The sequence below is a fragment of the Sipha flava genome, unplaced genomic scaffold, assembly GCF_003268045.1.
Source record: "Sipha flava isolate LNK unplaced genomic scaffold, YSA_version1 203_pilon_pilon, whole genome shotgun sequence".
NCBI classification, from domain to species: Eukaryota; Metazoa; Arthropoda; class Insecta; order Hemiptera; family Aphididae; genus Sipha; species Sipha flava.
The window spans coordinates 875,616-896,854 of record NW_020272799.1 but is presented as its reverse complement, the minus strand read 5'-3'; the positions used below and the strand labels follow the sequence as shown (position 1 = coordinate 896,854).

Genomic DNA, 21,239 nt, shown 5'->3' with positions numbered 1-21,239 from the left:
ATTTAATTTTTATATCGTTGTAAAATTATTAAAATACTTCATGTTTTTAGTTGGAGTATAAAAACACATACTATATACATGTTATTTTCATTGAACAATTTTGGTCCTACGTACGTCCATTAAAATCTGTAATATTTAGTTATTGTTTTCAGCTATATCATAATCAACTTCGTGGAAAAATATTAAGTTTATAGAGAAAACTTATCTTTTATTTATAATATGACATCATAGGATTTTTTTTAAAAATGTATTATAAGAAAGTCATAAAAACGTCAATTTGATAGAACAATAATTATAATTGTATATTTTTTACATAAATGTCTGTAAAACTAAAAAATCAATCTTTTTAGAATTGCACAAATAAAAATGATGTATCTTATGAAGTTATCGTTTGCAAAACTAAAATGATGTACCTAGTAACTAATCTTAAAACATGCCAATAACTAATCTAACTGAACTTTTCTGTATTAAAAAAAATTATATGGTACTTATCAACTTATAATCTTTCAATAATAAACTTGTATAATTTACATTTCTACTCAAATTTATACTTATTTATCCTATGACAATAATTTTAAAATTTAATATAAAAGCAATCTATATGCCATTTATTCAATTATCTTATTTATTTGTATCTATTGATGTACGTGATGTGGTTTTTCCCACAGTATACTTCATATCTCCTGCACTAGTTCTATGAGTATTTTCACTAGATTTTTAAACTAATGTAAATTCAAATTAAATGTAGGAATGCATTTTTTTCAAATATTGTTTTTAACGCTAATGGGAGAAACCACAACGAGCATTCGACTACAGTATGATGCACCGATAACATTTAAATCGCTGTATTCATTATATATATATATTTTTTTTTTTCATCATAGTTATCTATTAAGATACTCATTTTTTCATCAAAAATAATATCGAATAAAAAGTTGATATGTTTGCACAGGATCTGCAATTTTTTCTACCAAAAATATTAACAATATATATCAATCACAAGAACTGTACTAGAAAATAAAATGTAATGCAACCATTGTGGTGTGAATACAGTTTGCCAAATAGACACGGTTTAATAGTAAAAAATATAGAATTTGAATAACACGTGCGAATCACACCCCTTCGATAATTTATCGACAGCAGTTATGCATCCAATAGACGATGTTAGAAACATGGAATATCTAAGGTTCACTGAGTTCTAAAGGTATTGTTATTAACAATTCATTTATATTTTATATAATATTTAAAAAAAAAAAAATTAAAAATGAATGAAAAAAATATTTTATTTGGACAGCAATATCAATTGAACTTGATTTATATGGTATAAACTGTATATATGCGAATCAAGTAGAACCTTTTTTTTTTTAGTTTTCATTGGAACAGAAATGGCGTTGAAAAATGATAGTAATCTCATTTCCGGTAGAAATTTTTCCCGATTTATGTGCGCAAGAACTTTGCCGAACTATATATGTTTATACACATATATACTTAGACATTCCGGAAGACAACCAGATAGAATTAGTGCAGACCTTACTCGAATATATTTTTAAACTTAAAATAATATCAATCGTAGCCAACAAGACGATTTTTCTTCTTATTTTTTTTTTTAATCTATACACTGTTATTCGTTTTTTATTGAATTATTTCTAATTTTACTCATCCCATTACACAGATGTGAATTTTAGATGCAATAAAATGAAATTAAAAACTGCAGACTAAATGCAAATAAATGAAAAATATGTACTCGTATTATTCATTCAAGTTGTTTTCAAGTTGCATACTTTACACTCCTTTGTGATGTCAAAGAAGATAATTCGCCCGATATAAAATGTTGTTTATCGTGTGAAAAAAATACAAAAAATAACTATAATTGTTGAAAGAATAAAAAAATCAAATAGTTTGAACGAAAATTAAAACAACAATGAGAAATTTTAACAATACTTTCTGTGTAAGTAAAATTGATAAATTGAGAGGTTATATTCCAAATACTATATTTGATTACATGTTTTAGAATGAATAAAACAAGCTAGTCACTAATTTATGGGTATAATAAAAACGTCAATAAGATATTTAGTATGCCTGACATATTACAATGAGGGTCTAGCTACAAGTATGCCAATAGACTGCCAAATAAGCCGAAAAAGTTAAGGTTGTATAAACTTTTACATTCGCATAGAAAGAATTTATACTTTGCTGGAATGCATTTCAGAACTAAACGTTCAAAATTTTTAAAAAAAAAGAAGTTTTTTATATCACAAAAAATGTGTAGTTATATCGTATTTGCTATAGAACAGTTCTAGGAAAAGGAAAACCTTAAGCCACGATAAACTATATTGAATTTAATCCCAATCTAAAAAAACTATATTTTATAGGAGCACTACTCGTGTACTTAAAATGTTATTTTAGACCGATTTAAAATGTAATAACTCAATGGTGACTCCTAAAGTAAGATCATATTTAATTTTAAATTTAAGTTTAATTTAAATGTTTGTAAATTATTATCTCCTGTATATACTATGTATTAATCAAGAAAATTAAGGCTAATAGATTTAATAAAGTAATTAAGTTAAACATAAAAACAAAAATAATAATTATGCCGTTAAACGAATTGATAATTTTTTTCATTAACTTTCAATATAATTCACTACCGATTTATAAACATACTCAAATTTAGAGTATGACCAGTTTGGTTTAAAAAATTATATAGGTACTAGATAAGTAATTCTATTATTGAGAATCCTAATAGAAAATCCAATACGAATAACTAAAGATATGTTAATACCTTTTTTTGGACTCAGAAAAAGCTTTTGGCATTGATATAGGGACATAATTTTTGTTATATTAAAAAGATTATGAATAACATACAACAGTCATAGAGTTATATATAATATAAACAAGAACCAAATAATCCAAATTCAAATAGATGGAATAGAATAAGTACCATGAATTAGTGAAGGAGTAAAGTAAGGATGCATTTTGTCCTATATTTTGTTTAATACGAGTATGTATACTGAAGAAGCTATAAAATAAATAAAAGACGAAATACAAGTAGTAGTAAGAGTAGGTAGGTAAAAGGTAATAGCACTTTGCTTTGCAGATAATATAACGTTTTGCACTGAAAATGAATAAGACTTGCAAGTATTAATTCAAGAAACGGAAGATATCTTAGAAAATTATGGAAAGAAATTAAATATAAATAAAACCAAAGTTATTTCGTGCAGCAAATTTAATAAAAAGCGGCTAAACATAAGCATTAAAGGTGAACCTATTGAACAAGTGTAAAGCTACTGCTATCTTGGCAGTAAAATAACAAACGATGGTAAAAACAGGTTAAAAATAATAAATAAGATTTCACAAGGAAAAAGAGCATTTAAAACAAAAACCGCTTACTAACGATGAACAGTGTTCGGTTAGACACAAGAAAAAAACTTTTTGAATATATACGTATAAGGTGTAACGTTAAACGGATTCGATATCTCTGGACAATAAGTGCGACTGAGAAAAAAAAAATTAGAAGCTTTTGAAGTCTGGCGTAACCTGAAGATGATCAAAATTTAACGGAGAGACATAATAACAAATTAAGAGGTTTTAGAAAGAGTTAAAAAAAAAAGACAAATTTGAAAAATCATTACTAAGAGAAGGGACAATATAATAAGACACTGTGCCTTGTTAGGTCGCTGAAGCTGATTTTTGAAGGATATGTGGATGGTAAGACTGGAAGAAGAAAACCAAAAATGGAATACATTTCACAGATTATGAAGGATACGGATACAGAAAATTATCGTGATTTAAAGGAGTTAAGTTTTAACTGAGAAACTTGGAAAGCTGAGATCAACCAATTAGAGAAATTGAAGACCAAAAAATAATTGATTGAACAAGTTAATTTTGTAGATAAGTTGTAAATAAGTAGTGAATTGTTTCTTTTTATCAAATATAACTTGTATAATATATTTTTAAATGTTTATATATATTTATATCTAAAATTGCTCGTAATATGGAATTTATTGTAGCTAAAATAATATATTCTAAGACTATTATCAAAAGTTTTCAATAATTATTTAAATTAATAATATTTAAAAATAGGTAATAGATTGAGATAAATTATTTTTTTTTATCTATATTTTATCTTAAAACTTAGCGAAATTAATAAAAAAAATGTAAATGTTTTTTTTTACTTCTTATTTACCCTGTAATAATGTAAGTTATAAATACGAGTAAATTGAAAAAAAATGAACTTTCAGAATTTTTTCCATTTATTGAAACAGATACAAATAAGGTTTTTCTAAAAGTAATTATATGTCTTAAATTTTTAATTCCTTAAAAATACACTTTCTTGCTGAAAATGCTGTATTAATATGTGTGTTTATTAATATTATTAATAGTTTAAATTTAATCCTAATAGAAAGAAGAAGAATTTACTGATTTATTTGTACATTTTTTTCAAATAATCCATCTACTCATTTCCCATTCAAGACTATATTGATTAACTCTATAAGCCATTAGTTTAACTTTGGGTTATTCATAAAATATGTTCAATTACACATACTATGATTATATTGAGAACTTTTTACCGAAACAATGAATACATTTTGAAAATCAAAATGTGATGAATAAAGTTATAAAGAAAAAAACAGTTAAAAACACTAAAAACACTACTCCACTGTGCATTAAAAAATATTTGATAAAAACATAATAATAATGATTCGCTAAATGTGGATTGTTAAAAGGTTACAAAACCGTTTGCCACGAGATAACACGCATTTCTATGAAATATTAACGCATATACCTGTGAGTATGTACATTGTATTAATATATTATAGAATGAGTGAACGTTTCTAAATAGTTCAGCTGTTATAGTTTATGTTATATCAAAGACTGACATGGTGATTGAAAAATTCGGTCGACTTATTGGCGAACGTAAAAATGATTATTTTATTTTTACGTCAAGACCGAACGTACCCTGTCTTGTTGCAGATTGATTCTTTTCGTTGAACTCATAAAACATACTGCAGGAGATATTATTTTTTATAGTCGCCGTTACGCTTTTTATAGCCCAAAAATATATATTTCGAACCCGTCAACAAACGGTCGTTGCCATGGACAACAAACATGCCGTGTAAAAAATTTACCATTTTTTTTTTCTCTTGAAGCAACACTCTATAGGGACGTTCATTCATGATTACTATGATATTATATACATATTTAATAAACCGAATGACTTTTTCACAAAGCTAAAAAAAAAGCTAAGAACATTTTTCACTTATATCTAACTCTATGTGTTTTGCGTTTGAGATTATTGTTTTCTTTCTGTGATTTGTAAATTGTACAAAACATTGTTAATAAACCGGTGTGTTGAAATTTCTATCAAATCAAACTGCATATAAGAAAATGGATACTTTTTCATATTTTCCTATGGACCACTTTTATCAATTATTGCAACTGACGTATAAATCGTTATTATTAGATTTATGTTGAATTTTTTTTTTTTTTTTTAGAAAAACAAATCATCGAAATTCGAATAATAATTATTCATTCAAGAATCAACATCAGATACATTATTTATAAAAGAAAAAAGAAAAAATGATTTTCAAAACGAAATATAGTACAATTTTTCTTGACTGACATTCCGTGGAGTCTAAAGGTTCCGTGAGCCGACGCCGAGAGTTCCGTTAGAAATTTGGGAAAATATAAATTGATAAATAATATTTTTAATTTAAATTATGATTTGAATTTAGAAGAGCTCCTTTTCTTGCTAAAACTTTTCTTATTTTACGATATTATATTGTGTGTATAAAAATAAGATAGGTAACACTAATACAGAGTATAGGACGAAACGAAATAAAACAAATTTAATTAATATTTTTTTTCTGTGTAAATGATAAAATAGAATGTAATAGAATATGTTTATTATATATATATGTTATGGTTATGCTGGTGGTTCGCGTAATAAAAACAGTATCACCGTTAACGTGAAATAAAAATTATTCATAACATACATGTTACAATATCTTATACGACGTGCAATTGTAACGCTAAAATTAAACAGTTTGTAATGTGGTTGTACTCACTTGGAATTCGGTTGATGGCTCTGAGTGGTCTCAGCACTCGTATCGTACGTATGGCGGAGAAATTTATGTTCTCCACATTCAGACAGTACTCCAGAGCACTGAAAAGCGAGAAAACAGTTAGAAATGAAATTACAATAATAATTATAATATAGCCATTATTAAAAAAGAACAAAACATCTCGCCCAGTAAACATTTCAAAACAATTGCTACCACACATCTATGGTAACTCACGAGCACACCCTGCCGACTTCATGATTTACAGGAATTTTAACGAATATAATAATTTTCGTTAACCGCCATTAATCACGCTAGCACCCTTATGCACAGCAAACTATGTTATATGATATGGCGGTAGAAATGAAAACACACAACACAATATATTATTGCAACACGTGTTTGCTGTGGAGTTGTTGCGAGAGGGTGTGTAGAACATTAATGCGAATCGTTCACGAAAAAAATTAAATAAAACTAACATCATCGATGACCATGGCCGCAACGGAAAAAGTGTCAAAAACCTTAAAAACGTTACAGAAACAATAATACGAGAATCGTCCCATGTCAGCACGGACGAAAGCGCAGGACGATACTTTTCCGAATTCGATTGAACAGTGAGGTCTTGTATAATGATAATCGAATATTCGAAACGGAAAAATTCGGCAAAAGGATCGAACGATGATTGCATAGGTGGCTGAAAAAGAAATAATGGTAAGAAATAACAGCCGAGGCTTTTCAGTGAACGGATTACGTCAAAACCGTTTTGATGCGTTTATTGCTTTTTTATTTATTATTATTTTTTTTTTCCAGAGAATATTTAAAACTGTCAACATATTATTTAAATTATGTTCGTTTAAGGTTTTTTTATTTTCAATAGAAATAACGAGAGTGATAGAAATATACCATACGCCATGTAGAATAATATATTTTAAAAATAAACATTATTTGAAATCATTAAATATTCAGTAACGGTAAAATTTTGAACGACCACCATCGGCCGCAGTTGATTGGCTTGATTTTATTAAAAAAGTTTTTTTTCCCTCTTCATCAGTTCTTATTTTTTTTTTTTTTTTGTTTTTTTTTTTTACATTTAACCGAGGAAACTATTTTAAAATATCGCTCACTCCTTTCAATAGCCTCATATCTCATAAAGCTCGAATTATAAGGACACTGACTTTAAAGATAAATAGTAGAATAAATATCCTAAAATTAATATTAATCTAACGTTTGAAATGTTTACTTCGTCATCCTTTAAAGATAAGACCTAGATTTTTTCTTTATTTAAAAAAGAATAACCTATAAATATTTCAAATTTAAAAAGTTCATGGTCGATTTTTTAGGTATGACGTTGTTGAAAGGAATGAGCCATTATGCATTTTATTGAATTTTTTCCCGTTCATATTTGAACGAATACATACAATTGAGTTTTTTTGCATTGCATAACATTAAGTTCCAATAATGTTTAACGCATTAATGCATCTTAGTTATTGTAAGTTTTATGTATTGTACACCCATAAATTATAATAAACATTTTCAAACATTCCCTGGCCACAGTATTTGTCGGATTATAATTAAAATGATGCCTCGACAAACATTTATCGACTTTGAACGTCACAAATGAATTAAATAAAAAATACAAATAATGAAAGAAGAGTAAATAAAGCCTGTTTTGCGCAATTTTCCATGCATTTCTGCACGGGTCGGGTGAACGTTTTTTTTTCCCTGACGGATTAACGCGTGCGCTCAATAAATTCTGCACCGATCTAAAAGGGGAATACTTCTCAGTATTTATATTGTAATTTATTTTTGAATCAACAATGTTAATGGATTATTTGTTTCACATACCTTTGATATGAGTAAATTTGTAATTTTTACTCAAAACCAAAAAACCATTATTTCACACATAAACGTACATTAACCAAGGTAGAGTTATAGGACTGGAATCGATGTAAAACTAGTGACAACTATTTTCGAAAACATTTACGTTTGTGTTTACTAATTATTCATTCGTCCTGGAACACGGAGTATGTATGCAGGCACGAAGTTTAAATACATTTTTACGAATACTTTTCATAATATGTGATAAGTATTTGTATTTTTCACACGTGCCCTTGTCGCGGTAAGACGTACAGGTGGACGCCACTGCAAACTTACCCAGCGATAACGATGAAGAAATCCAATCTGTTCCAGGAGTCTGCGAGATATGTGCTGGGACCGTATGCGCCCATCGCGATCATTTTCACGATCATTTCCAGTGAGAAGAATGCGAATATGAAGTCGTCGAAAACCTGCGCAGAAATTTGCGTAACACATTATTATGGTATATGTGGTGCAAAAAACGGACAAAAGACAAGGACAATTATTTACCTGCAGTATTCTGCACCTCCTGGATATGCACTGATCATCCACGCACGGTTGGTACATGCCCAGCGTGATGCAGTTAAGCAATATGACCAGCATACTAGCCCTCTCAAACCACGTGCACGGATCGGTTAAGGAAATTCAATAAACAGGTACGCTTTATCAAATATTGTAAGGTTAGGTATAGTTATAAGAATATTATTAACAGTACCGTATAATATTTTTTATGTGTATAAAAAATGTATTTATTTGTCTTACTACATTTATATTTAAAAGGCAAATTTTACTCAACAACTATGGTCAAAATTAACCATCTATACTTAAAAATAATTATATACCTACATTCAATGTGGTAATTTTATTTTTAATTATTTTTAATTATGTTGAAAATGCCAATTTAAGGTGACATTATTATTTTTTCCTCGTGTATTACTCAATCGATGCCATATAAATATGGTCAATCATATTCTATAATATTTAGCACTTCATTATCGTTTAAAGTGTCGTCAAATAAAATAATATAATAAAATAATTAAAATCATTAGAAATATTCATCCCTTTACGACGGACGTTCAACGTGCACGAACCATTCAACGATTCTCACCTGCAGTCGAACGAAGCCGTGATTTTAGTTTTCCCGGTGTACTGAAACATATTTTTATGGTGATATGAAAACTATGGTTCTATCATTGTTGGCTATATAGCGAAAACAAAAACATTTATTGTTCAAAAAATGTCAGGTTAATATTCACAACGGGCCGCATTATAAATCAAATGAATGAAATGTCGTCGAACTGGGAATTTGACCAAATTTTCGTCGGACCGATACTGATACCCGATGGCCGATTTCCCTTCCTGAACGTTTTCAGTTTCATCGCCTGGGCTGCAGATGTAATCGGCCCATCGGTTCCCAAATGTCTGCAAGCGGATCGAACATGTCACAGTGGTAAAATCCAGTAACACGGGCACTACAGCGGATACCCATTCCGAACAGCAATGTTTCAATCACATTTGTTCGACGAGCAGCGGTTAGCCGTCTCGATTTCTGCTGTCGAACGCACCAATATCGTGTTCCGAATAAGTACTAAGGAATACAAATAACGAAAGTGTTCGTACGAACGTTTAACGATGTCGTCGAACCCGTGTAGTGTTTTACGCGTTGATCAGTGACCGTCAGTTGCCGGTTCGTACCAGGGGCTTATTTAGACTTACTTCTAGGGGGGGACTCAAATTTTTTCTTTAATTCAGGCTCAACATTTACAAGTAAAATTCGTGGTAATATTTAAATCAGGTGAATTCTTAATATTTGTGGTTTTTTTTTTTATAATCTAACACTGGATCCACTTAGAATTGACTTTTGTGTAGTTTTTTCTTAATACTTGTTTGTGTTTTATTTGATTTTTCACTTAGTATGGACACGACATAAAGCCTAATTCAGTATTTACAGAAACGTGTAATTTGATTTCGTTGTAAAATGACCCACATTAAAAAAAATTTGAAATATGTACCTTACATATAGTCAATTTCTTCAATACAGATTTAGAAGGTGATCACCCCTTCGCCAACCTAAAATATGCCTATGGTTCGTACTAATCAAGTCGTGCCTACTCGCTGTTTGCTGATTCGCGTCCGGTAAAATAATCGTCTGTATTTGCTAAACCGAGAACACGGTCACATTCGGACGTACCGTATGAATTGTGGGTGCTTGCGACTTATAAAACTTTGCCCGAAGTTACAGCATGGTACCGCAAAGTTGATTTCGTTCAACTTTCGAACGCGTGGTTACTGACCATAATGGACAAGTGTAATAAAACGGTACAACGCGTAACCAATTTTCGGATCCGTCAATGAGCGGTACGAGTACGAACAACCCTTTCGTGATACGTGTTAGTATCGGACGTTTTAAGACATTACGCGCGCGATGCCAACTCTTGAAAATAACCCGAAAAATATTTATCTGGGATATTGTTAAAGGCTACGAAAAAAAGAAAAAAAATGTATGAAATTCAAGACAAAATATGCATTTCGATTACTTCGTGACGGTTTTCAAAGCACAAATATGATATCATCAGAAAACTCGGCAAATACAAAAAATAAAGAAAAGATATTGACAAATGTGAACTGCGTGAAAATCATTATAATATTAGAATATTAGATATAATATTAGATATCTGCTCCAAAAAGTTCGATATTTGTATGCGTGGTAGGATATGCAAAAAAAAAAAAATACACAAACGTATTCAGAACTGAATATATCAATAAAATGCTCATCTTCGTATACTGTTCAACTCTTATTCGAAAACACTGATTCGGTGTGGTAGCTTTTTGAACACGAATACGCGTTGTGCAGCTTAATAAGTTTCAATCAATGTAAATATACAACATATACAAGTCATATACAAATATGAAATATAAAAATATATATTAAATATATATAAAAATATATATACATATACAAGTCTGGTAGAATACTTATCTATTTTTGATGTAAAATATTTTATGGAGCGGTACGGTGACGAGGAAAACAATCGCTCGTGGCTTTGCACTATAAATTTCCGCTGTGTTTTCAGCGCAGGGGGGCAAATGCCTATGTTACCGTGATAATGCAAAACCCGTACGACCGGTACATTTTTTAAAAAATCCATTCTATATTAACTAAAAAATAAGTGACTGACTACAGTCATCATAGTAACCGCCGTACCGGAAAGAGTTATTACGTTACCTCGTTTAACACATTCGACGGCTGCAAGTGATTTCGGAGGTTTTACCGTGATGCCGCGTTGAGATCTACGGCAATAAAAACGCAACTCTAACTATTTGCAAAATGTTGTTAGATTTTGTAATTAGTTTTTAGAATTTTTTTAGCTCCTTATCTATATTAAATGAATGTAGTAGTACTACTTATTAGATTTTGATAGATATGTATGAATAACAATTTAACTAAAATCAAATAAATCACCGTTATTGTTATTGTTATTGTTATTAACGTCCGTCCCGAGCGTAACGTAAAGTTAAACGAACAAAATAAATCGTCCAAATCTGTATAAAAATAGTCATGTATGTGATATAATATATAATATAAATATCTCTAAATGTTGTTTTTTTTTTTTTTTTTAAATTCTCTAAATGTGTTAATTTTGAAGTATTAATGTCACAAAAACTAAGACCAACAACTAAATTGAATTCTAAATTGATTGTTTATGGCCTACATAAGATTCCGAGTTTATTAAAATGAAAATTACTGAATTGTTATGAATTATGAACGATTAATTATAACAAATTAAAATGTTTCCGTTTCTGACGCGTAGTTTTAAACTTTTCAATTTAGGTATTAAATTACTATATATATGTGGGATCAGTAGGAATAACGTAGGTGAATGTTAACCTTAGAATCAATATATTATAACGCAACAACAAATTACAAACACTTAAAAACAAATAAAGTATGTAAAAACTAAATCACTTCACAATGACTCGTCGGGCGTCACAACATCACTGCCCTCTCCAGACATGTCATCACACCGCCTTGGATTGACCTGACCAACCCCAATGTTACCATCCCACATATATATATATATATGTATATAAATATTGTAAATAAAGAATAATTTTTCAGTAAAAAATCTAAATATTTTTATTTTATTTATTTTTTGTCATATTTTTCGATTTTGCGATATTTCCTTTAAGAAATCATACTTTCATGCATATTTTCTATAAAAAAAATAGTTTCAATGTTTCATGGCTAATGTTTTGTATTTGTCAGACGTCCCGTGATGGCTCAATTCTTTTCAATTACTGTTGCGAAGACGGAAGAAAAATTCCAATTTAGAAAAATCTATTAACATTATTCTTCGCTTTCATTATAAAATCATACAACATAACGGCATGGCTTATTTTCATACAATGTCGTTATATTTTATGGTATCTCTTAAGTATATAATGGATCAATATCGATCAACAAGGAAAATTATGTCTCCTATAGTTTTCTAAATTTCTAAATTAATAAATGTTATTTAAAACCGTATTAATTACTAAACTTAACGTGTTTTTCAAATATAATATTAAATAAACTGCCAATACAAATAAATACTAGCTGACCCGACAGACGTTGTTTTGTCATATAAATTATTTCTAGAGAATATTTTGCTAGAAAAAAAATAACTAATTTAATATAGGCATATAAGGATGTGGATAAGCATAAGGATGTAAGGAAGAGGTATGGAGCGCTATGAACGACGACGAAATATAAAAATGAAAAAACATCAAACATTTATTTTTTTAATAATTTATTAAAATTGGTCCATTAAAATGATATACATCGCTAATTATGACAATGTTTGTAAAAAACAATATCTATCCCTTAATGCAACAGAGTGTACAATATTTTTTGTTATCCCATCTTTCGACAACACAAACTGGATGGTTCAAGAACACGCCACGTATAATTTTCCGTGTAAAAAATATGATGTACTCAAAAAAATGATGAGACCGAAAAAATCGCAATACCCTTAACGGTTCGTTTTGGGGGTGCTGGAGACATGTGTCCCCAGCACCGCCCCCATTTTTCGTTTGTAGTGCTTCAACAAAGTTCGTACAAATTTAGGGAATAGGCATACAAATTCATACAAATTGCATATTAAATATTTAGCAAAAAAAATAATACGAATTTCGTATGTGGGGGTGCTGGGGACATGTACGTTAAATCTAAGCTACTGGCAGACATCGTTTGGCCTTGAGACTTATTGATAGTCATTGCAAATGCCAATCTAATTGGAAATTGAAGGCGTTTAAATTATATTGGCACATCTGTGAGTATAATAGGAATTCGCGGTAATAATATATTTTCACCTCAGAATTTGCCATCTAAATTAATGGCTTCGATAACATTTTTTATTAATTTTTTAACGACTTATCGCGAGCCGCTGTACAACCATGGTGAGTCAAATTGCGAAGCAAAATAACCGGAGATCAAACCTTCAATTGTAAATTATGCGATAGCACGCCTGGTAAATCCAATGAGTTTAAAAACTCTATTGGATAATTTACAGCTTCAGTAGCACCGCAAACTGTATCAATAGATTTGCATGACACCAAGTCTCCTTGTAACAAATGTTGTATCTTGAGATTCAATTCGTTGACGTTCACATTTTTTTACTACTAAAATTGCTCTTTCTGTCAGCCACTTATGATTTGCGTATTGTCTGTGTACTTTGGAAAATATCTGTTCAATGAAAGCATCTTGCGAATAAATGATTGTACGGAAATCGGTCGGTAATTGTATACATCCCGTTTCATCTGTAGTAATTTTTCCATCTCCAATATCTAACAATTGTTTTGAGAATCTTCCGCATGCAGCTTTTTTTGATTGAATCGCAAGTACCAAAATTGTTCGCTCTCTATCTTTATCATACATTTCGACCATGAATTATTGACAAAACTCACGACACCGTAGAATAACATTGTCCTGATCGCGTCTAATCATCAACCGATATGCATAATAAATCTTCGAACTAACATTCTTATTTGTTTTGGCACCTGTTGTGGGATCTTTTTGTTTAATATTTATGCAATACCCATCATTTAATTCCAAAAATAAAATTAATAGTTTTTAAATAGTTTTTAATAGTTTTTTAATAGTTTTATTTAATAATTAATTTTCAATTGCACAGTTATCGACCTGGTCAAAAATTATTAAATTAAACTACGATTTATTAAACAATAGCACTTTTCCAAAAATTTTTTTCATAAAAACTTTCTCCTGGCAATTAAGAACAATTAAAAAAAATTTGAGACAAATCGGCCCAGCCGTTCTCAATTGATGAAATTTTACACATTTATGGCTCCATTTTTATATATGGATTTTAAATAGCTGAATATTTAGTGTTTGAAGTTTGATAAAATTTCAACAGTTTCAGTAGACTGTACAAAACAATAATTATTTTTCTTGTTCTTATGAACTCAAACCAATGATACATTTTTCACAAATTTGCATCGAATCATATTAATTTATACTCACTAATACTACTTTAAAAGTCATGAAATAAAAATAAAAAAGTACCTTTATCAATACAATATATGAAATGAAAATCGTCATCTCAATTGAAATGTACGTGGAAAAATACATTTCACTGCAAGGTCGAAATTCGTATTATTCATGCAAACTATAATTTATATATTACTAAAAGGTTAAATTGGCTGTGTGAATGATGCTCTCTTTTTTTCAGTATAATATTCACGTGAATAATATGGATTTTTTCGCCCCCAAATATTTTATTTTATTGTTATATTATAAATTAAAGGAGACTTTAACGCTAAATATACTTTAACCCAACATTATCCCGGCTATATGAAATCATTATATATCAGTATATGAAATCAATCAGTGAAATAAAAAACTTTTCTTTTTTTTTTTAAATAATTTTTTTAACTTCTACATTTAAAATCAATAAACATAGGTTTTTATTTAATTAGTACATTAATATCCTTCATTCATAAGATAATAACAATTTAATATTGATTTTATATTATAAAAGTATAACTGGGACAGAGAATCGATTCATTATTTCCACAGTTGAATATATATTTTAAATTATCCGGGTGTATTTTAACTTTTCTATTAAATTACAAAAACGCACAATAACCTATTAAAATATATTATAAATGAATAAGCTATTATATACTGAATACATTTAAAGTTTTTCTTACAATCCCAAGAACTTTTTGTAAATATCTTTTTAGATTTGTATTTTTAAAAAGTTACGCGTGTTGAAGAAAGTCTTTATTTTATTTTATTTTAAATGGTTTATTGAACTTATTATATGAGTATAGTATATAAAAATTGTTTATAAAACCAAAAACATAAATATTTTTACTTAAACTTATTAATCTACAAAATGTATTTCATGCATCATAATATAGTTAACTTAAATACATAACTTTCATATGATTAGATTTGTTAAATTTAATTTAAATCTTATAAACAGCAAAATATTTTCAGCATAATAATTATTACTTCTCAAAGTAGATACGTTATAGGGTTAAAGTTTACCAGACTTTATCCGTAACTCATTATATACTTTGAAATAATGAATTAGATGTCTAAAACGGAACTTTTTGAAGTACAAAAAAAAAAATTGACCATAAGTAAAAAGTTTTTGGAAAGCCAAAAAAAGCTGTCCAATGAGATAATTAAGTATCGGCCGCGTCATTGTAAAACTGAGTGTTGCAAATGGAAAGATTTTGTTGCCGAAAGTTTCTCAATCTTGCTGATATTTTGTTACTCATATTGTTTGTTTTGTACAGAAATAATGATAAATCATTGCGTAAGAAACAAACTTAAAAACGTATAGATCCAAATCTTATAATTTCTCTGTGTTAAATAGCTTACAATTTACAAGTTAAGACTCAATATTACTTGTTTTATCAAAATAAATGTAAAAATTAATTATTATGTCAAAGTTTTTCCATTAAATGTTTATCTTATTCGAAAAACTACGGAGAAAATAAAAACCTGATCTATTCAACGATATTACATGTTGCCCAAGTCTAATCCTTTATATTAGAAATCTCTGCGTGAAATTTTTGGTTAAAATTTACTTTCCAAAGTTTGATTACGAACAAATAAAGAAACAATATTATAAAAGTAGTGTGTATACGTTTCTCAGTTTTTAGAACCATAGATTCTGTTAAAAACAATAAAATCCAGCTACGCGTTACAATGATAATAAAAATATATAAGATAAACTACTATTATTAATAAGAAATCGATCGTTATGAGTAAACACATTAGAGTCAAAAATAATACTTACTATTTGACACTCCTTAGTTTTTCCACTTTTTTTTTTAATTTCAAACATTTATTCCCTCATGATATCATCTGAGTATATAATGGTTTTATCTGTGTCTTATTTTCATACATTATGAATAAGAAAATACGTGTATTTTCAGGTCGTTGGAAACTGGAGGTATGTCAAAAATGTTGTGACTAATATGTTTCAAGAATCTCTCTTTAATCAGATATCACTTTTTTGCCATGGCTGGGATTGGCTTAAAAGAGACTAATGGTGGTTTTATCGGCAACATCCTATTTACAGGAAAACTATCCATATGGCTTATCGACATATTTTATATTTTTATTTATTTATTTATATATATATATATATATATAGAAAATGAACATGTTCAAGGTGTTCGTGTAACGCCCGAGTAAAGTATATTATATTGATCAAAAAAGGACCAATACTTCGAAATATTCAGTATACTATATTACAATATATAATCGATTGCTTAGGAGAGATACGTCCTAATGGGAATTCTCTAAGACGCCACGGGTTTTCGTTTTTTTTTTCAATTTAGTTAATGCAAGGACCGTTACAATCGTACGTGACGAAATCTGAACTCGACAATTTTATACGACCTGGGTTGGTCTAGCCTAACGGTAGATGAGGAAAATTTTCGGTGGGCTCTGAACCTTTTTCTTATACAAAAAGCGTACTATGTGTATGTGTAGTTAACAAGAGGGTTCCCAATTATATGCAGTGCCTGAAATAAACAAGTTAAAAATAAAATTACATAAAAAGCGGCCATTCAGTGTGACATATTTGCGGAATTGATTTATTTTACAACTATCATATTACATCAGGTCGAGTGTTTATTAATAATTATGTATAATGTTAATATATTAGTAGAAATTATTTCAATTGCTTTTCCAGTCACCGCATCACCGGTCCCCGTCACAAAGGCTAGTCCGATCCTGCCTATGACCATGACATATTGTATTGAGATTTATCAATCGTAACCGTTCAATGCAGCGTAATTTGCGAACAGTTGCACTACATTTTTAAATGAGAATAAACCACCGGGATTGTAATTTAAATCGTTCACAATCTGATCGATGAACCAATGATACCCTAACGAAGTATCTAAGACATTTTGGCGACATGCTGTTATAATTTTGAAATTTATCTCAAAATCATCAGTATCAGTGTGTAAACGAACTGAACATTTAACTTTACGTCAGCATCTCCAAAATCATCTAGTACCGTCAGTACTAACTACCCAAAGCATACACGAAACCATCGTATGAAAAAACGTATTTATCTTTATTCGTCTCGAACCTCGTTTTATACAAAATTTTTAAATAGAAAGTCTGAAATTTAAAAGTTTATGCATACGATAACCGTACTGCGACTATCGATAATATTCAAAGGTTCGAGATTTATTTGAACACGATTGCATACATGACTGTAGGACGAATCGGTAAATCGCCGAGATTGGGTATCGTCGAAACGGTTTATCGCTAAAATAACATGGCCGAACTGTCCCATCCCCTTTGACAAGGGTTAACTTACCTACAATAACATCCGCGGACTAAAGAGGTAAGTGTTTGGTAACCAGATCAAGAAATCATTTCACAAATGCAACACTACAATATAAATATGAATCGTGCGCTCATATTTGCAGCGCAACACTCAAGTATAGCAAGACGTGCATTCGCGACAAAAATACATTGCAAAAACGGTAGTAATAAAGTGTAGAACTGCGGTGTAACGAATTCACCTAGTAACTGCGTATGCACGTCAAATGCATAACCACGAGCAGGCAGTGTTGCCGTCGTTGCGAATCGACACGTGTAATACCTGTGCTACATTGTCGGTCGGCGTAAATCGCGTTAAACATATCAGGTCTTATCCTAACGGGCAGTACAACCCGAATTGGGTGGTAGGAAAAATCGGAAGAGCAGTGGACTTTATGAATATGGGCGCCTTATAAAAATATAATTTTCCTTATAGAACGATTGAATTTCTATGGAGTATTAGAAATTTGTGTAATTTATAAACACAACCTAGTACCTAATAAGTAATAATTATATAAGTTCTTACAATCTTTACTACTTTGATGATCGATTAATCTATGAATTTAAATTTATATACTGGTATAAGTATAAGGGAAAAGATACGTATTTTTTTAATATTTTACCATGCGATGGTCAAAATTCTAAAATATCAATATACAATTTATTTGGAAAGGTGGTAAGTATTATAATCCAAATAAATTTCATAAAACAAATTTTTCATTGTGTTTGGGCAATAGGTAAAAATCCTTAGAATAAGTCCTGCAACATATATTTTCAAGTACGGATTCCTGTCGATTTCATTCAACACAATTTACGTTAAGTTGATCTGCCTGCCATTTGGATATAATATTTTTTCTTCGTTCATCGTTCTACGACTTTTTTTCTTCGTTTGCTGAAAAGATTTTTTTTTTTGAGAACCGTGATTGGAACGCTAGTCCACGCTATTGACAAAGTACGTCGGTTCGCAGCTCAACAATTTTATCCGCGCGCTTACAAATGTAAAAACGAAATGTGTAAATATTTTAATTAATACTGTACGTCATTTGTAACAACGGATTTCCGCCAAAGATAAGTACCACTGTATCTGTTCACCGTGGATGTAATTTACAATTTCGGTTCGCTTTCACGGTCATACATCTTAGTGTTCGAACTGTACGTGATCGTGAGCGCATTTTACGCTATCCTATCTGGAGATCTGCTTAATAGAACATCCCATGCCTACATATCGTATCATCTCCATCCTAACAAATAGAAAGAACATTAACTGAGTCTTCGTGTATGTTTTCTACGATATTTAGATTTGAAATAGCTAATGAGTTGAAAAATGTTACGATTTAAAAAAAAAAAAACTCATAATTTTTTCAAAAATTGAATTATCGTAAAAAACCCCACGTAAAGTCACAGACAACATTTTATTTGTGTATCTTATGTAAAATATTATTAATGTTTGCCGTGTCTATATATTGATTGTAATACGCATTTAATTATAATAATTTATAATAATAATCATCGGACTATCGCGGATCACAGGTTTAGTTGGCTGTCGAGATGCACACCAAGTTGATTTGATCAAGAGCAGTGGTTTTCAAACTTTTTTTGTTCACGGAACTCTTGTGTTCCCAAAAAAATTTCCGGAGCCCCGAAAATTAGGAATTTATATTCAAAACAACAATAAATATTAATATTTCATATTGAGAAAACACACAGTTCAAAATTTAATTTTTTTAAAAGTTCGGATTTTATCGTTTACTGTGAAAACTTTGGTCATTTTACATTGTATTGATAAATTTACTTCGTTTAATTTTGTGAAAATACCATCCAAGTTATGAAGTCATAATAACCAAATTTTATCAGAAGTCTTAGTTGTAAATAAAATTGGTGTCACTAAAACGTATAACTCGTTACGCAATTGAAGTAATCATACCAGTAATTTCCTCAATAACTAAGAAACATAGTAATATTTAAATTTAGTTAATCAATATAAACCCACGGAGTCCCTAGACTTCTCCCGCGGAGCCCTAGGGTTCCGCGGAGCACAGTTTGAGAACCACTGATCAAGAGAAAAATGCATTCATTTCTTCGACGGCGCATATTTTATCTGGCATAATAATATCATTATTATTATTATGAAGGTGAACAGACCAGTAATTAAATAATTTAGAATTTATTTGCTTGCTGTTAAAATATATTTATAAATTGCTTTTACAGTTCAGACTTGAAGGATTGTTAAAACTGTTTTTTTTTTTTTTTTTAATTAATATTATTAATAAAATCATATAAAATCAAATTACTTTTAAACATATTATAGTTGGTTTAAAAAAATTAATTAAATCCTTGTGCGCAATGCAGTACGATCATATTTAAACTATCAAATTTTGATAATACAGTATAAGAAATAATATTTAATAAAGAAAAAAAATATATATATATAATAAATAAGTTATATAATCCTTAAACATATTTTATATGACTAATATGAAGTTTCACAAACAATTTTTTTTATCATTTTTGACGCCTGAATAATTCATTTATTTTAATTTGACATTCAATATATTTTATTAAATTAAATTAAATTACAAGGTTCCATAGGTTTTTTGTTTTTATCGTTTGTCAAAATATTTAGTTCAATCAGTGTAAAAAATTTTAATTTAGTAACTGTCCGAACAATATAATATTATATAATATCTAGTATACAACCCACACCATTGGCGACCTTACGAAATAGTTTACACCACATGTGTGCACCCAAACAATATTTATTCATATATATACTTAACCAGGTGTTTGTTTAGCTTAAGATAATTTATAGGAGCATTTTCACATTTTTGTTAGTTTATAACTATTTGTTTTCATTACCGGCTGAAATAAAAGTCATTATGTCATAGGAAATAAGTGATTTTATAAAATATTTTAGATTTATCAAATTAGAAGATTAATATAAAATAGTACTTTAAAATTCAATGAAAATATTCAAGAACTGCGTCAAAAATAGCACGTCCATAAATTCGTAATACTAAACTAATACGTAACAATTTGTATTTACAAATATTTTTAATATTGAAGACAAAATATTATTAAGTATATTAGATACGAGTATCTACAATAATTATCCTGCATTCAAAATACTCAATAATATACGATCGACATTAATTGTAATTTTGTCCCTAAGGTGGAGGCCGATAATCTATCAGAAGCGAATGACTACATTTTTACTACACTTTTATTTGACGATATGTAAATAATTATATATATTTATAATTCTTATAAAAGTATACAAGTACAATGTCGAAAACATTATGAATTAAATCAATAATGATGTAGCGTCGTATAATAGACTGGACAAATTATTCAATGTGTGATTTCAAACACACAACCACAGTACGCTTATTGTCTGTATCTGATACGTCTATCCATTCGTGTTTATTTCTCAGTAAAAAACTATACATTTGATAAACGCTTCG

The 21,239-nt window shown here is 29.3% G+C and overlaps 1 protein-coding gene across 1 annotated transcript in view; it reads right to left on the bottom strand.

The window, feature by feature from the left end:
• Nucleotides 1-21,239, bottom strand: part of LOC112682398 (voltage-dependent T-type calcium channel subunit alpha-1H-like) — a gene marked incomplete in the record, with an annotated part of 329,779 nt that overhangs the window by 235,787 nt on the left and 72,753 nt on the right. The window contains 3 exon segments of the mRNA XM_025552987.1: nucleotides 6,069-6,166; nucleotides 8,217-8,350; nucleotides 8,430-8,541. Coding sequence (XP_025408772.1) covers nucleotides 6,069-6,166; nucleotides 8,217-8,350; nucleotides 8,430-8,541 — 344 coding nt within the window.